Raw genomic sequence first — 14,807 nt, forward strand, 5'->3', positions numbered from 1 at the left:
GTGCGTGTTGCCTTTTAAAAAGCCACCTTTTAACCAGATTGGAATAACAATAGTACATCTTTCTGAAAACCAATGAAGTCATGTTAATAAACTCATTGGAAGTTACCTCTTGACAGACTTTACAGTTCAGAGCTACCAAGATGTGGTTGTTGATTAACTTAAAATGTGAGCTATTCTGGGGCCAGTCTCTGTTTTCCGTGGGCCTGATTTTTGCTGCCATCTAGTGATGGTCCAGCTTTGAGATTGTAAATATCCCTCTGATCATATTTCTGAAATGAACCCCAACGGATGCACTTTGTGATCCAAGGAGGAGATTGCCAGGATTTTTAAATTTTTATCTTCCTGCAAGGCATCTAGTGGTGCCAGAAGAATAAACATTGAGCAGCCCCTGGCTATGTTTCACAGGAAGCAGAATAAGAATAGCCTTTCTCTTAATTCCTTAGTTAAAACTTTCCCTGGATCTGATCAGATTCCTGGCGCCGCGGCAGTGGTTGTGGCCCGGCTCACCGAGGACCTGGGCTGCACACGAGCCTGTGTTCTGGTGTTGTTTCTTGTCAGGCATTTGGGCAACTCCCAAAGGGGCTTGGTTTTCTCATCAGTTGAAAGAAGTGTTTATACGAAGGCCCCTTCCAGGTCTGACTCTGAGCTAATATTTCATTGTTCTAATCTTTCATTTATTCAAGATCATGTTAGAACAGAAGAAGGAGTCGCACCAAGTTAAAAGTTTCAAATTGAAGATTTCAAATTTTAAAAAAGAGGGCCTCCTGCTATTTATCCAGGGAGAGGTTCTATCCAGTTCTGATGACTTGTCTGATGAGAAACAGTGTCCTTGGGGGCCTAGAGGTGCAGAGCCGGCCCCATGCGAGGGCCCCACCCCAGCCTTTAGTCTATGTTCTCCCCTCGGCCGAGGGACCCAGCGACCCCTGCGTTCCAACAGCTGCAGCCCAGACACACACCTTCTTGCTCGTATGTCTCAGATGCATTTACTCTTACAACTATGTATAATCAGAAGTGGACGCCAGAGTCAGATTTGTCCATGCTAAACGTGTTTAAATAACCATGGCCAAGGATAGCATTTTTTCCTGCTCTTCCTGACTTACATAGGTGGTGGAACACATGTCTTCCAAACAAACTTAGGCCAGTAAATTTCCTTACAGATGGTCACACTTCATAAAAAAGGGACCTTTTGACTTTTAACTGTGTATCTGCTTTCCTATCTTAATTACAAATATTTCTAAAGGGAACCGTTCAGCTCTGGAACTCACAGCACGTAGCTTTAAAATTGTATCAGTGCTGTCGGAGTACTGATTGCCGCCTTCCCTTGGTTTAATATTAAACCACCAGAGTGTTTTGCCACAGACAGGACAGTTGCCTCATTCCAAGGGAATGTTCTTTCCCTTGAAACAGGATATTTATACAAGTAAATATGTCCCAGTGGTAGGTAGTTAACATTGTTAACTGCCTGCAGATACAGGTCTCCATCCAAGTGAAGTTTTGCTGTGGGCTGAAGATTTTCTTTTTCTTAGTGGCATGTCCAGCACCCCACTTTCAATACTCTTCTTAAAAATTATTAGTAGAGAGCATATAAATGTATGGGAAATGAGACAAATTCCACAATTAGCCACGGAAGTTTCTGCTTTCTCTCTTAAATGGAACACTAGAAACTGCTTATTACAATAAAGCAGCAAAAAAGGCTTCAAAGGATTTTTTTTTAAGGTTAATGAGAGACTTCTGTACAGAACAAAACACATTTTAACCATATTCTCAAATTCCTGGCTCTTCTGGGGGACTTCTCAGGAACCATTTAGTCAGCTCATGCATGTCGTGAAAGGTCTTCCCCCCTGAGAAAGTCCTGTGGTTTCAACACCGGGTTCTAGACAGATCTTAGGTATTCAGGTTTTCTAACATCTATTTTTCATATTTTGTTTTTTCTCCCCTCATCAATTTCCTAGTGACATTGCTTCTCCTCTTCATGTGGTACTTTAGGAGGTTACCAGAAACCAAAATCATTCATATATTCGTATCTCTTTAAGGTATTGAGAACTCTTTTCCTTGCCCCACAGGAGCCATTACTGCAGTGATGTCCTGTTTGCTTTGGCAAGAGCTGTGTCAGGCCTGGGGTAGGGAAACTAGTTACTCAGTATGTTTAGAATAACTGAGTCCTATGACTGTTGTAACTCAACTATGGAATTTCTCTAGGGTTGGCTTTTTCAGGATCTGCCTGTGAATTGTCAGGTATATGCTAGTCCATCTAAGAGAAGCCAATCAGGAAACTGAAAAGAAAAAATCATGCTTAGCACAGCATCTTCTTAAAATTAAAAATAACAGACACTCTAGAATACCTAAGAGGAATGCAAAACAAAGGGCCTAAATAAATGAAGAAGTGATGTGTATTCAAAAGCATTCAGTGGTCAAAACCCTTGGGGGAACTTTTATGTATTTTTAATCTCAGTCTATAAATGTTTGGACTGTAGGGTCAGTTTTTTCAAGTAACTCACTGTTGTACACCAGTCAAACTTGTCTCCGCTCCTGGGTTCTCCTCTTGAGCGCTCTTTCCTTCAGGACACTCTGTTCACTTAATAAATGTCAAGTACCAAGTGGGCATCAGGCCCTGTCCTGCACGCTGGGGACAGAGCCAAAAGGCAGAGCCGTCCTGGGGCTCACATTTTAGGGCGGGGGTCCCGGCAGGTAAGTATGTTAATACTTTGCCTCCCGTCTCCGTCGCACAAGCTGCTTCTGAAGTCTCACCTCTTTGTAGACACCACCCTTGTTTTGGTTATTGGTGACCTAATGGCCAGTCCTTCTCAGTCTCTGTTTTAACCTTTGCCACTCTTGCTCCTTATTGTCGGTGACACAGCCCTTCTCCGTGTTAATTTGTAATGGCTGGCTAACTATCTTCAAGTTTTAATTAAAATGTAGCCCTGACTTCATAATTCACACAGGAACGACAGGAAAGTTCAGGGCACTAAGTTGTCTGAACAGTTGTTGTCTGTCGTCAGTCACCAGGCAGACATGAAACAGCCTCCAAATCCAGCAGGTAGACCAGCAAGTCTCCCGCAGGAGTGTTCCGCTGTCTAAACAAAAGTCAGAGCAGAATGGAAAAGGCAGAGCTGGAACGTGGCTAAAACTGCGGGACCTGACAGGTTGGGGTTGGAACAGTGAACATTCACTCCGCTTCTGCTTCAAGTATTAAGCACTTTGCTTACTTCCTGCGCCAACACTGAATTCAGACTGTCGTGGTCAGATAACAGGACGTGAGAGCTGTCCCCAGTCTGCAGTTATCACATGTGCCAATACAGCCACAATTTGTGTTCCTTATCTTTCCACTGCCCCGCACCCCACAGAGGGCAGGATTTTTTTTTTTTTTTGTCTTTTGGTTTCTTTGAGTAATTGTTCTTAGAGGATTTGCATGAATCAATTACGTGATCTTTTTCTCTGCCCAGCTCTTAAATGTCCTATTTACCTACCCCTCTTGTGCGGGCATCCTGGGTAATCTCCCCGGGTACGTCACCTGGGTCTGCTCCCCAGCTGTTCCCTCCAGTTCACATTTTTCCTCCTGGCACCAGCCCCGGAGACCAAGCCACTTACAGGGCTGCTGTCCTGTTCCTTGCTGCTTCCTGTCTGTCCTAGGAACATCCAGGCCAAAACCCAAGTCCCTCCTCACTGTCTGTGTCCCCTGGTCACCAGGCCTGCTTTGGCTCTGGTGTGCCCCGTCCCACCTGCTCTCCTCAGTCTCCTCCTGGACGGCCCCTTCCAAGCTCTTCCCAGCTGTGCTCCCGGTGAACTGTGAAGCCCGTCGCTCGCATCTCCAAGTCCCCCTTGCACCAGAATTTACACAGCCCTCAGCTAACCATCGTGGATGGGAAGCTAGAGAGGGAGGTAACCCAGTAGGAGAGGAAATGCAGGCTGAACCTCACCATTAATCGAGGTCTTATTTTTCTTTCCTGACTTCTTAATCTTGTTTAACGTAGGAACACGGTTATTCATATTAGATGTGAACCTGATGAAATTCCGTCTTCTAGCAGCATTCATCCGAGCCAGCTTTTACAGCAAAACTCCCGTGTTCAGGGTTGTCATCAATACCCCGCCCCCCTCCCTCCTCCGGCTGCCTTCCTTCAGACTTGACTCCTCAGGGAAGATGGTAATGACTTTGTGTTGTGGTTGAGTAACTTGTGATTCTTAAACAGGTAACGTTCCAAGCCTGCAGCATATCTGAGGCCCGCTACCTGTATGATCAGTTGGCCACTATCTGCCCAATTGTTGTAAGTAGAAATTACATCTAATCTTATATACTCCTTTATATAAAGTAAAGACTGCATGTGCAAAATTTGCTGTGTGCTATTTAAGTCCAGTTAAAACTTTATTTAGAACTGAACTAACATAAGTAACGTGCAGATTTACAACTAATGGGTGGGAGTCTAAACTGTAGAGTTTAGTGTTGCCAAGCAGTAGGGCGTTTGTGTGTTAAGTGTCAAGTTCGAGCTTAGCCGTTTTCCCTCTCCCATCCCCCGAGCCCTCACGTGATAGTTTGAGAGGAGGATTTAAATGCATCAGATGCAGGGATTTGAGTCCCTTCTGGTGTATTTTACAAGGAGAAGGCAGGCAGAGACAGCTGCAGCGGAACTCTGTAAGGGTGCATAAACCAGTTCTTGGCCAGGGGTAACTGCATGGAGCTTTTTTCAGCATGTGAGTGACATTTTGAACTTGCAGGTGCTGACTTCTGTTTGTTTTTAGATGGCTTTGAGCGCTGCGTCTCCTTTTTACCGAGGCTATGTGTCAGACATTGATTGTCGCTGGGGAGTGATTTCTGCGTCTGTAGATGATAGAACTCGGGAGGAGAGAGGACTGGAGGTGGGAATAACTTTCCTTAATAGCCTTTTTAACTCCAACAGGTAAAATGGGGTTATGGTAACGACTCGCAGTTTTGACGTCTCCCCTAAAATTTTTATCTTGAGTGGGTTTGTCACATGTGGGAAGAAATTTACAGGTTATCAACCTGTCTTTGGCTTCACAGTATGTTTGGGGTGAGAATGTGGGAAACGTGGTTGGTTGGGTCTGGGGGGGAGGACAGTTAATTTCCATCATCTGTTAAAACCTGTATCTGTTTCACCACCTAAAGTTGGTAGTACAAGGTGTCTGTATTTTGGAAGTCAGCGCTGATGGCTGGTTTTACCAGAAGGCTTTTTGGCGCTACGTGAGTGCTTTGTATATGATGCTTTCTGCTGTGGAAAGTGTAATGTGTTGTCCAAGATCCTTTTGCCCCTTATAAAAGGTTAGGTTTGCCTAATAAGGGTAGGTTTGTGCCTTTTGTTTGCATGTTGAACTGTGACCCCACATCTCTCCAACCACGAGTGTGCATCAGAACCACCTATAGAGAGCTTTAGCAATAGACACCCAGGCCCATCTGAGACCCAGGAAGTATGTCCAGAACTGGGACCTCGACGTAGGTGTTAGTAGACGAGCCCTCACGGGTGATTCTGAGGATCTCAACCAGGACTGCACCACTGCTGCTCTGGTCTTTATGTAATCGTTCATAAATTGTTGAACGTGCTTTCTAAGTAGAAAGAAACATTAAAGGAGAACTCACTTCAGTAGCTTTGTTTTTCATTATAGGTTTATATTTTTGTTCTTAACAATGGCATTTTCCTAGCTTAATAAGAATGAAGGTGGTCTGCTTTAAAATATATATATTTAAATCATAACAGAACAGACTAAACTGCCTCCAGATTTTTTTTTTTTAATAATTTACTTTTCAGGGTTAACTAGCTTTTTTTTGCAGGATCTCGTGTTTAAGTTGGACAGGTTTATGTAGTTATATGTAAAATATATAACATTTCAATATACTTATTTGGGGCATTAGTTTATTTCTAGGTAGTTTTATACGGCACTCACTTATTTTTTTCACATTTTAGCCGCTGAAGAACAATAGCTATAGGATTAGTAAATCCCGGTACGACTCCATCGACAGTTACTTGTCCGAGTGTGGGGAGAAGTACAACGACCTCGACCTGACCATAGACAGGGAGATCTACGGCCATCTGCTGCAGGAAGGTGGGCCTCCGCTCCGTTCTTCTAGATTGGTTGCAAGCCTTTAGTTTTGTTTGACTCCTGGTCTGGTTTCTATTTTTAATTATAAAGTCTCTTAGCTTTTCTAATGAGGCTGCTTGTTCCTAATGTTTCATGTTACAAATACTTGTGAGACCTTCTTGACTTCTAGCGAAAGGAGCTTACTTCGGGGGTCTGTTCCCGGGTCCACGTCAGTGTCCCCACAGGCACAGTGGAGGAAGCAAGTAAAACTCCGACACCCCCCCAGGGTCCGCAGGATAAAGTCTCGGGCAACACAAGAACGCTGCACAAACCGGCCACCTCCTGAGCTTCTAGACCCCGTCTGCAGGCTTCCTGAGCTGTCCCGGGGCCTCGGGCACGGAAGCGAACAGTGACTTTTGTTTGCAGGCATCGATCACCTCCTGGCCCAGCACGTGGCTCACCTCTTCATCAGAGACCCGCTGACTCTGTTTGAGGAGAAAATACACCTGGACGACGCCAACGAGTCTGACCATTTCGAGGTACCTGCTCTGTTTTGAGTGCATTTCACGTCGCTCACCAGGGTGGGGGCGTCTTCTGGGCCTGTGTGGAGTCGGTGAGAGTAGAGCCTCCTGTGACTTTTCATGACCCAGTGCAGCAGGGAATGAAGACAGATTTTAAGTCCATGAAAGTACCCTTCTTTTAGGATTCTTACTCTCCAGTTCTGAATTCTTTGTTAATATCAATATTTCCTCTTGTTTCCTCAAACATGCTGCCCAAAAAAGTAACACGACCCCTTCTTTCATGGCTGCTGACGTGTCTCCTAACTTCTGTGACACACTCACTGTTTTGTTTTCCTAGCAGCTCACACTCTGAGAAAATCTTAAATTGTGCCTTTTTGTATTTGTAAATTGACGAGTGTTTGGTGCAGACAGTAAAATGTCTGCTTTACGTATTCAATATCAAATCATCTTAATATCTTCCTGAACATGCGGGAAATTGGCTTCATTCTCAGCTTTTGATTACAGAATATTCAGTCCACAAATTGGCAGACGATGAGATTTAAGCCTCCTCCCCCAAACTCCGACATTGGATGGAGAGTGGAATTCCGGCCCATGGAGGTACGAGGCCGTCGGTGGGAGCCAGCTCAGATGCCCATTCCCAGCCGCCCGCCCCCCTCCGCCTGCCCTGTCACAGGCTTAGCTTAACCGAAGGCAGCACAGATCAGCCTGGCTGCTCAGGAGGGCTGCTTCCTGAGAAGCCGTTGTGGGCAGAGGGCTTCCGGGGCCAGGTCGGGTGGGAGATGCCGGGAGTGAGGGGACCCGAGGGGGCGCGTCGGGCAGGAGCGCGTCTGCACGGCTGGTCCATGACGTCCCCCGGCTCCTCGTCCAGGTGCAGTTGACAGACTTCGAGAACTCTGCATACGTGGTGTTTGTGGTGCTGCTTACCAGGGTGATCCTGTCCTACAAACTGGACTTCCTCATTCCCCTGTCAAAGGTAAGGACGAGTTCCAGTGTAGGGTGGGTAGGGTGGGTATCCGGAGATGACCGTCGGCTGCTCACTGCTATACAGGATTTGTTTCACATTCGACCGCACTTAGAATTGTTCACCCTTTAGAGTGAAATGTTCATCCTTCCACCAACCTTTTCTTTCCCCTTTTAAACCTAAGCTTATGCTATAGATTTTGGTAGTTTTGGTGGAGACTCCTAGAAAACAAGTAGCCCCCTTACTCAGCCCATTTGAAAGACCTTTAGGGTTGCATTTGAATAACTGCTCATTCCTAGAGGCGTTTGATTCGAGAGGACGGCTGGAGGGAGTCCCGCAAATGGACTTCGTCCTTTCTAATCCCGTCCCGGAGACGGTGTTAGACTTGGGATGGAGGGACCTGTAACTGCTGTAGTGAAGGCACGGGGAACCTCGGAGGAACCCAGGTGGAGGTGGCCCTGCCGCCATCGGAAAAGCAAATCCGAGTCAATCAGCCCCAGCCCAGCAGAGACCAAAAAGGAGCTTTCTGGAAGCAGTTTCCTGGCAGAGCCGTGGAACAGTTCCAGGCCGTGGGGCAGCAAAGCTTGCAGGCTGCGGGGCAGTAGCCCAGTAGGTAGAGGCCTGTGGTTCCCGGGCCATGGGCTCTCTTGGCACAGAGAGTGGCTGGGCCAGGCTGCCGGGCAGGGTGAGGGTCTGCTGAGGTTTTCGGGCAGTGAGGAGAGACAGCAGTGTAGTCTCAGCGAGGATGGAGGGAAGGATAAAAGGGCCCCCCAGGTGCCTCACTGCCTCCTCCCTGCACCTGTGCCCCCCCGCCCCTGCACACCCAGAGGGACTGCACCTGCCTGCCACCACCAGGCCCCAGGTGGCCTGCAGGATTCTGTGGGCCCGGGCTAGCCCTGTGGTGCACCCGCTGGGAGATCAGCCCAGGTAAGGTGGACCACTTAAGCTTCCAGTCCAAGCCTTTGCTTATGACTAAATACGGGTGACCCTCGGAAATGAGGGGGTTAGGGGTTCCGACCCGACCCTCATGCAGTCAAAAAAACCGCATATAACTGATAGTCGGCCCTCCCTACACAGGATCCTCCACATCCCGGAATTCAGCCCACAGCAGATCGTGTAATACTGTAGTACTGAGTACCGGAAAACATCCACGTGCATTGTAAGTGGATCTGCGTTGTTCACGGGTCAGCCGTGGATGTCTGAAAGTCAGTAGAAAACTGAAAACTTTTAATAGCCTTAAAGAGAAGGGCCATGAGCCTGTGGAGTATGTTATCCTCAGTGAACCACAGTTAATTAAGAAACTCGGAAGAATTTTGAAAGAAATTCTCATTAGTGCCCTTGAAGAAATTCTAGAGAAGGGTCACAGCTAAAGTAAACAAGGAAAAGAGGAGTTCTCAGAAACGAAGGACATGGTAGCCACACTTTTAAAACTGCACACTCACTGGTAGGCAGGTGTTGTTGAAGGTCAGAGTCAGCGATTTAGGGAACTAACCTGAGATTCACCCCAGCAAGATGGCAAAGAAATGGATATTACAGGAAAAGCATGAGAACTTCTCTGGAAGGTGCATCATTTGTATAATAATTTAGAAGAAGAGAATGATCTGTATAAAAGAGATACAATAAGGAAAATAAATAATAGAATTTTCCCTAAGTCAAAGAATTCACTATGGAGAAGACAGGAATCTTTAAAGAAGAAACCAAACCTAAGGATTTCTGAATTTCAAAGAGAAGATCAACCATCCAGACAGAAGAAATTAACTTTTTCCCTAAGAAGAGGGGAAGAAATTGACTGATACCATTTCTCATCTGAAACATTAAATGCTAAAAGAGATGGAGTGGTGTCTATATAGAATCCTGAAGGGTAAAGAATTAGGACTGTGGGCTTCTCTGCAGCCAGCCAAACTAGTCTAAATTCCAAGTGATTCTAACATGACAGATGAAATTAGGGCTGAAAGGAAGCCAGAAATCTTATCTAATGCAGGAGGACAGTGGAAGGAGGTGGACGGTAGATTTCATGCTTGATGTCTAGAGAGAGAATTTCACAAAAGTAAGAAAAGCTACTAATAGTATAGAAATAGGACTTGTTCACTTCTCATCTCCTAGCTAAAGGGGGTGGGCGAAGAACAAAGAAAACTTACTAGTGTCCCAAAAGTGGTTCTGGGGCTACGGCCGTGCTGAGACAGTAAAGCCCAGAGAACATGCAGTGGTTAAAGAAAACGAAAAGAAACCTGAGCAGACTAAATTCTTCTCTTCCAAAGCTAAAACAGATGGTGTAAAAAAGCAATGGAGTGGGATCTGTTTGCATGAGATTATACCTAAAACAAGGGAAAGAGCTACATGATGACCTTTTAAAAAGACAGAAGGTAGCAAGAAAGACAAAGTAACAACAGGCAAAATGTGAGGAAGTCTTCAGTGAGATACAGAAAGCAATTTTGTATCTTCTTTCAAGATAACATTAAGCTGTGGTTCTTATTTATTTATTTGTTTGTTTCACCATAAAGTATAGTTAACATTTCTCAGAAGGGTGAGAATGTAAAGACACTGTAGTATGGTGGGTAAGATACAGGTTTGGGGTGGGCACTAAATTCATAAATCACCTGCACTACTTACTAGCTTTTTAACCAGAGTGAGTTACCCTCCGTGCAGCTCAGTTTGCAGGTAAAACAGGGAGACACGGGGCTGTTTGTTCCAAGGCCAGGTGGGATTCGTGGAGGTGAAGCACTTAGCAAAGTCCCTTGCCTGTGTTACTCCGTGACTGACAGGTCATGACGCTCAGAGAATGAGAAGGGCCACAGGAGAGTTAAGTGACATGGTTAATAAGGTGGTTGTGTCACCTGTATCAGAGATCTCATACCACAGCACACCTTTTTTAAATGCCCTGAGGAAGAATAACAAATTAATCAAGGAAGATTTTTACTTCTCAAAAGTAGACACCATACAGGGTACACCCCCCACCAAAATGCAACAACAATTAACCACTGGAAATTTTAAATCGTTTTTCTAACAGCTTTTAGTTTTTCTGATAGGTTTTAGATTACATCCAAACTAGGATTACAAATTATATAGAATTACAGATTGTATATGGAAATGATGCCGGCAAAGCTAGTTTCCAAGGGAAAATCGTAGCTTTAAACCTAAGCAGCTAAGTTAAGAATCTAAAGAACAGAAAAGGAATTCATAAAAGCAGAAATCAAAACAAAACCAGTGACTTTAATAAATTTTTGTCAAGACTAAGAAAAATGCAAATACTATTAGAAATGAAACCAGCTGTTCCTAGACATGATAAAATTTTAGGCTATTACTTGAATAAGTTTCTAGAAGTATCTAGATATGAGCTTCGGATTAATATGTCTTTAAAGAACATCAAAGGGGGAGGGTATAGCTCAGTGGTAGAGCCCGTGCTTACACGAGGTCCAGGGTTCAATCCCCAGTGCCTCCATTGAAAAAATAAGTAACCTACTTACCCCCCCCAAATTTGAAACAACAGAAGTTAATGAGTATGAGGGGCAAAGCTAAGTAACTGAAGACTTTGCACTGTCCACCCCACTTCCACATGGCCCTCCAGCTCGTTTCTGTCTGTGAAGCATCCCCAGAGATTTCCTGATAGAAATAAGGGGCTGTTTCCATGGGAACCAGCCCCCGCCCTCACAACACCAAACGTTCGTCCCCGGCTGTCCCGAAGGCGCCTCAAAGTGTGGACAGTCTGGGGAGCGTAGGTTTTCACTTTGATGTTTAAGGTGAGCTTCTCTTAGAATTCCCCCTTTGTTACTAAAAAAGCATACCCCAGCCTGTGGCAGAGGCCCCTGCCCCACACTGAACTGAAGTGAGAAGTCTGACCTTGGCTCCCGCGAGCCCTGGAGGGGAGGTCGGCTTCGCCAGGCGCGAGTCCCCGGCCTCCCGGCGCAGCTGGAATGTGCTGACGTGGCCGCGCCTGTCCTTCTCCCGTAGGTGGACGAGAACATGAAAGTGGCTCAGAAGCGAGATGCCGTCCTGCGGGACAGGTTTTATTTCAGAAAAGACATCTGCAAAGGTACTGCGCTCTCTTGCATTTCTGGGGGCACCCGGGCCCGCGCCAGCCGCTCACGCCCTCTGCGCCCCTCCGGCAGGTGGCAGCGCCGTGGTGGACGGCTGTGGCAAGGCGGCGGGCGCGGAGCCGGCGGCCGAGGAGTACGCGCTCATGACCATCGACACCATCATCAACGGCAAGGTAGGGCCCGCGCCCCGCCCTCCGCCCTCCCCGCCCCCCAACCCCGCTCCTGCGCCAGGCGCGCCCCTTGCCCCGCACACCTGCACCCTCGGGCGCCCCATCCCGCACCCACGCCCTCCCCACCCTTCCTACCGCTGTGCCCCCGGGCTCAAGACCCAGCCAACCTCATAGCCTGCTTCCCATAGGAAGGCGTGTTCCCCGGGCTGATCCCCATCCTGAACTCTTACCTGGAGAACATGGAGGTGGATGTGGACACCAGATGCAGTATTCTCAACTACCTGAAGCTGATCAAGAAGAGAGCATCCGGTACTGTGTCTTTTGCTTTTTTTTATTTTTAAAACATCTCTTAATACAGGCAGAACCTCACAGTCTTACAACATTGGGTCTTTAAAGTAGTCTTTTACAGTGTGCCGTTCCCACACTGTAACATCCCTTTAGCTGGATCCACCTTACATCCTTGACAGTCACAGTTGAATTAACAGTGCTTTTTTTCTTACTGGTTTATGACATAGCATTGCATCTTCTAGCCGATGGCATCTTAGGCAGTGAAGTCCAGTCTCTCAATTGCCTATTTGTCATCAGTGCCCAGCTGTGTGTGGGGGACGTCACCATGGGCTCTCTTTACAGTGAGTCTCAGTCAGGCTGCAGGGTAACTAAGCCACGTGGCTAGGACGCCGGGCCCCGCGGCCCACCTCCAGGCACCTGCTTCGTTGTTGGCTTGGAGAAAATCACAATGGCGGTGCCCCACACGTGCCTGGCACAGGGAGCTGTCAGCTGTGATCGAGGGGTTAGTCATGATGGTGATGGCATCTGGGTTTCACTCGAGGCTTCTTTGTAAAATTCTTTGAGTCACCCAGGATCTACACCTCAGATGCTGTACCTGCTGGTTTCTCCGTGCATATACCCTCCGCCTCTGTGATCAGAGATGGCTCTGGGTACACGGGACCCTCCTGTCCTGAGGCAGGCTCATGGTGCCAGCACAGCCAGTCTGAACCTTCAGCTGCACGTTGGCTCCTGTTCCTTAAGAGCTGGCAGTGTCACTGGGTGGGTGGCATCTAACAGGTACCATGGCAGTGGGAGGTGTGTGTTCTAGCTGCCTGCCCGCAGCACTGAAGGGGGGGGACTCTCCCAGCATTCCAGGAAACTTGTTCCCAGCCCCTGCCAGGCAGCGACACCAAGACACCAGATTGATTTTTCTTCAGGGTGGTGTTATGTTGGCCACGAAATGTCACCTTATTAAAGGAAAAAAAAAAACCACTATACTATTAAGTTGTAACATTTTTTTTCAGGAGAATTAATGACAGTTGCCAGGTGGATGAGGGAGTTTATCGCAAAGCATCCTGACTACAAGCAAGACAGTGTCATCACTGACGAAATAAACTATAGCCTTCTTTTAAAGTGTAACCAAATTGCAAACGAATTATGTGAATGCCCAGAGTTACTTGGACCAGCATTTAGGAAAGTAAAATATAGTGGAAGTAAAACCGACCCTTCCAACTAGACATCCCGCGGCAGGGAAAGTGCGTCACCGTGTCCCGGCTCGCGGGGCTGGTGTGAACATCGGCTCGGAGCGCAGCGCTGTCCTGGGCCGCTCGCCAGAAGTGGGTCTAGAGGCTTCCTTCAGCTAGGCAAACCTAGAGTTTATACAGTGTACATGTACAGAGTAAAGTATTTTTATGATTAACAATGTATTTTAATAACACTGTATCTAAAGTCATCGTGAACGGCTTGTACATTTCTCACTTCTTACTCTGGAACGCCTACTGTGTAAGCAGTTTTGTAAATGTCATGTACTGGTAATTAATTGTACTATACCTGCATTCCAGAGTTTAAAATGTGTACTGTACATTTGGGTTTGTTTTTGTTAGGTTGGTGGTTTGTTTTTTTAAAGACTTTACCTGGGACCTGATTCACTGAAATCTGTCACTTCGCTTTAAAACTAGTTTGAATCCTGTTCATTTTCCTTGAGTCGTTTCCTTTGGCATACACGTTAAATCACTACAGAGGCCACTCAAGTGTTTCAAGGGAAATCTTGGATTTCGGGCACCTTCCCTGTGATAGTAGCTAACCGCTCGGTAACCCTGTCCCTCAAGCCTTCACAACTGAACAGAACCCATTGAGCTGACAGTCCTGCTTTGTTTAAATTTGCTGCTTTGGGCATTAAGTCAAAAGACAACGCTGTAGGAAGAAAGACTGAGTTCACTAGTGATTATGGGAGGCAATACTATTTTTTGTGTGTGTAAAAAAAGGAGAATCGTTTTTCACCTTGTACATACCAGGAGGAATGTCCAGAATGACACCAGCTGTTCTGTCGTGGCCCCCGCGTACAAATTTTCAAATCAAATGCGGTTGCTGAAGTTTTCGTTACTTTAGCTCTCATTTCCAGTGGCACGTGACATTCTTCCAAAAGCCATTCATCCTAGATTTGACCTGGGGGATATTCTACATACTCCTTACCTTCTCTGTAAAACTCATCAAGAAATCATGATCTGCACTAAGTTTTGTGAATCAGGGCCCTAAATGTTTAATTGTAAATAACTTAAGTTTCACACAATTGTTAGAGCTTTCTGTTGAAGTTTTTCTTTCCAATTAATGAAAAGTCTTAACTGCTTCTGAAATAACTATGTATAGTAGATTATACAAACTTTATAGACATAAATATTTAAACTAATGCTAATTTTAGGAAATTGCAATAAAGCTGCAGCTAAGCCTGTTAATGTATAAATACTAGGATTTGTGCTAAATTTCATACATGCATTTTGGAAGATAAACGAATGCCTGTTTTCCATTTGCAATTTGCTTGTGTAAATTCAGGTTGTAAAAAGGGAGTGAAATGTTTGTGGTATGAGGAAATAAAAGAATGGAATTAGCATTGTGAAAACTCTCGAATGTGTGAATTCTACAACTAAACAGAGGGCAGTGGGGTTTGTTTTTTTTAATTAGCCCAGATGATAACAGATGCCTCATCTCCAGCCCTCCGCTCCTGTTGTGGGAGGGCGGGGGGAAGGACCACTGGAAGTGAATGTTTCTTTTACTCTAAACTGTCTCCGTGCTGTGTCAGTGGTCACACGGTGAATCACCAGGCACCAGG

At 46.0% G+C, this 14,807-nt stretch overlaps 1 protein-coding gene across 1 annotated transcript in view; it reads left to right on the forward strand.

The window, feature by feature from the left end:
• The window catches only part of GCLC (glutamate-cysteine ligase catalytic subunit), a 41,442-nt gene extending 26,845 nt beyond the window's left edge, over positions 1–14,597 (forward strand). The window contains exons 7-16 of the mRNA XM_031688642.2: positions 4,188–4,262; positions 4,735–4,851; positions 5,913–6,051; positions 6,454–6,566; positions 7,053–7,145; positions 7,417–7,521; positions 11,458–11,539; positions 11,616–11,716; positions 11,902–12,022; positions 13,006–14,597. Of these exons, the coding sequence (XP_031544502.1) occupies positions 4,188–4,262; positions 4,735–4,851; positions 5,913–6,051; positions 6,454–6,566; positions 7,053–7,145; positions 7,417–7,521; positions 11,458–11,539; positions 11,616–11,716; positions 11,902–12,022; positions 13,006–13,217 (1,158 nt within the window). The 3' untranslated portion in view covers positions 13,218–14,597. The remainder of the gene's footprint in view (positions 1–4,187; positions 4,263–4,734; positions 4,852–5,912; positions 6,052–6,453; positions 6,567–7,052; positions 7,146–7,416; positions 7,522–11,457; positions 11,540–11,615; positions 11,717–11,901; positions 12,023–13,005) is intronic.
• The last annotated feature ends 210 nt before the right edge of the window (positions 14,598–14,807 follow it).

Source organism: Vicugna pacos, chromosome 20, assembly GCF_048564905.1.
Source record: "Vicugna pacos chromosome 20, VicPac4, whole genome shotgun sequence".
In the NCBI taxonomy this organism is placed as follows: domain Eukaryota; kingdom Metazoa; phylum Chordata; class Mammalia; order Artiodactyla; family Camelidae; genus Vicugna; species Vicugna pacos.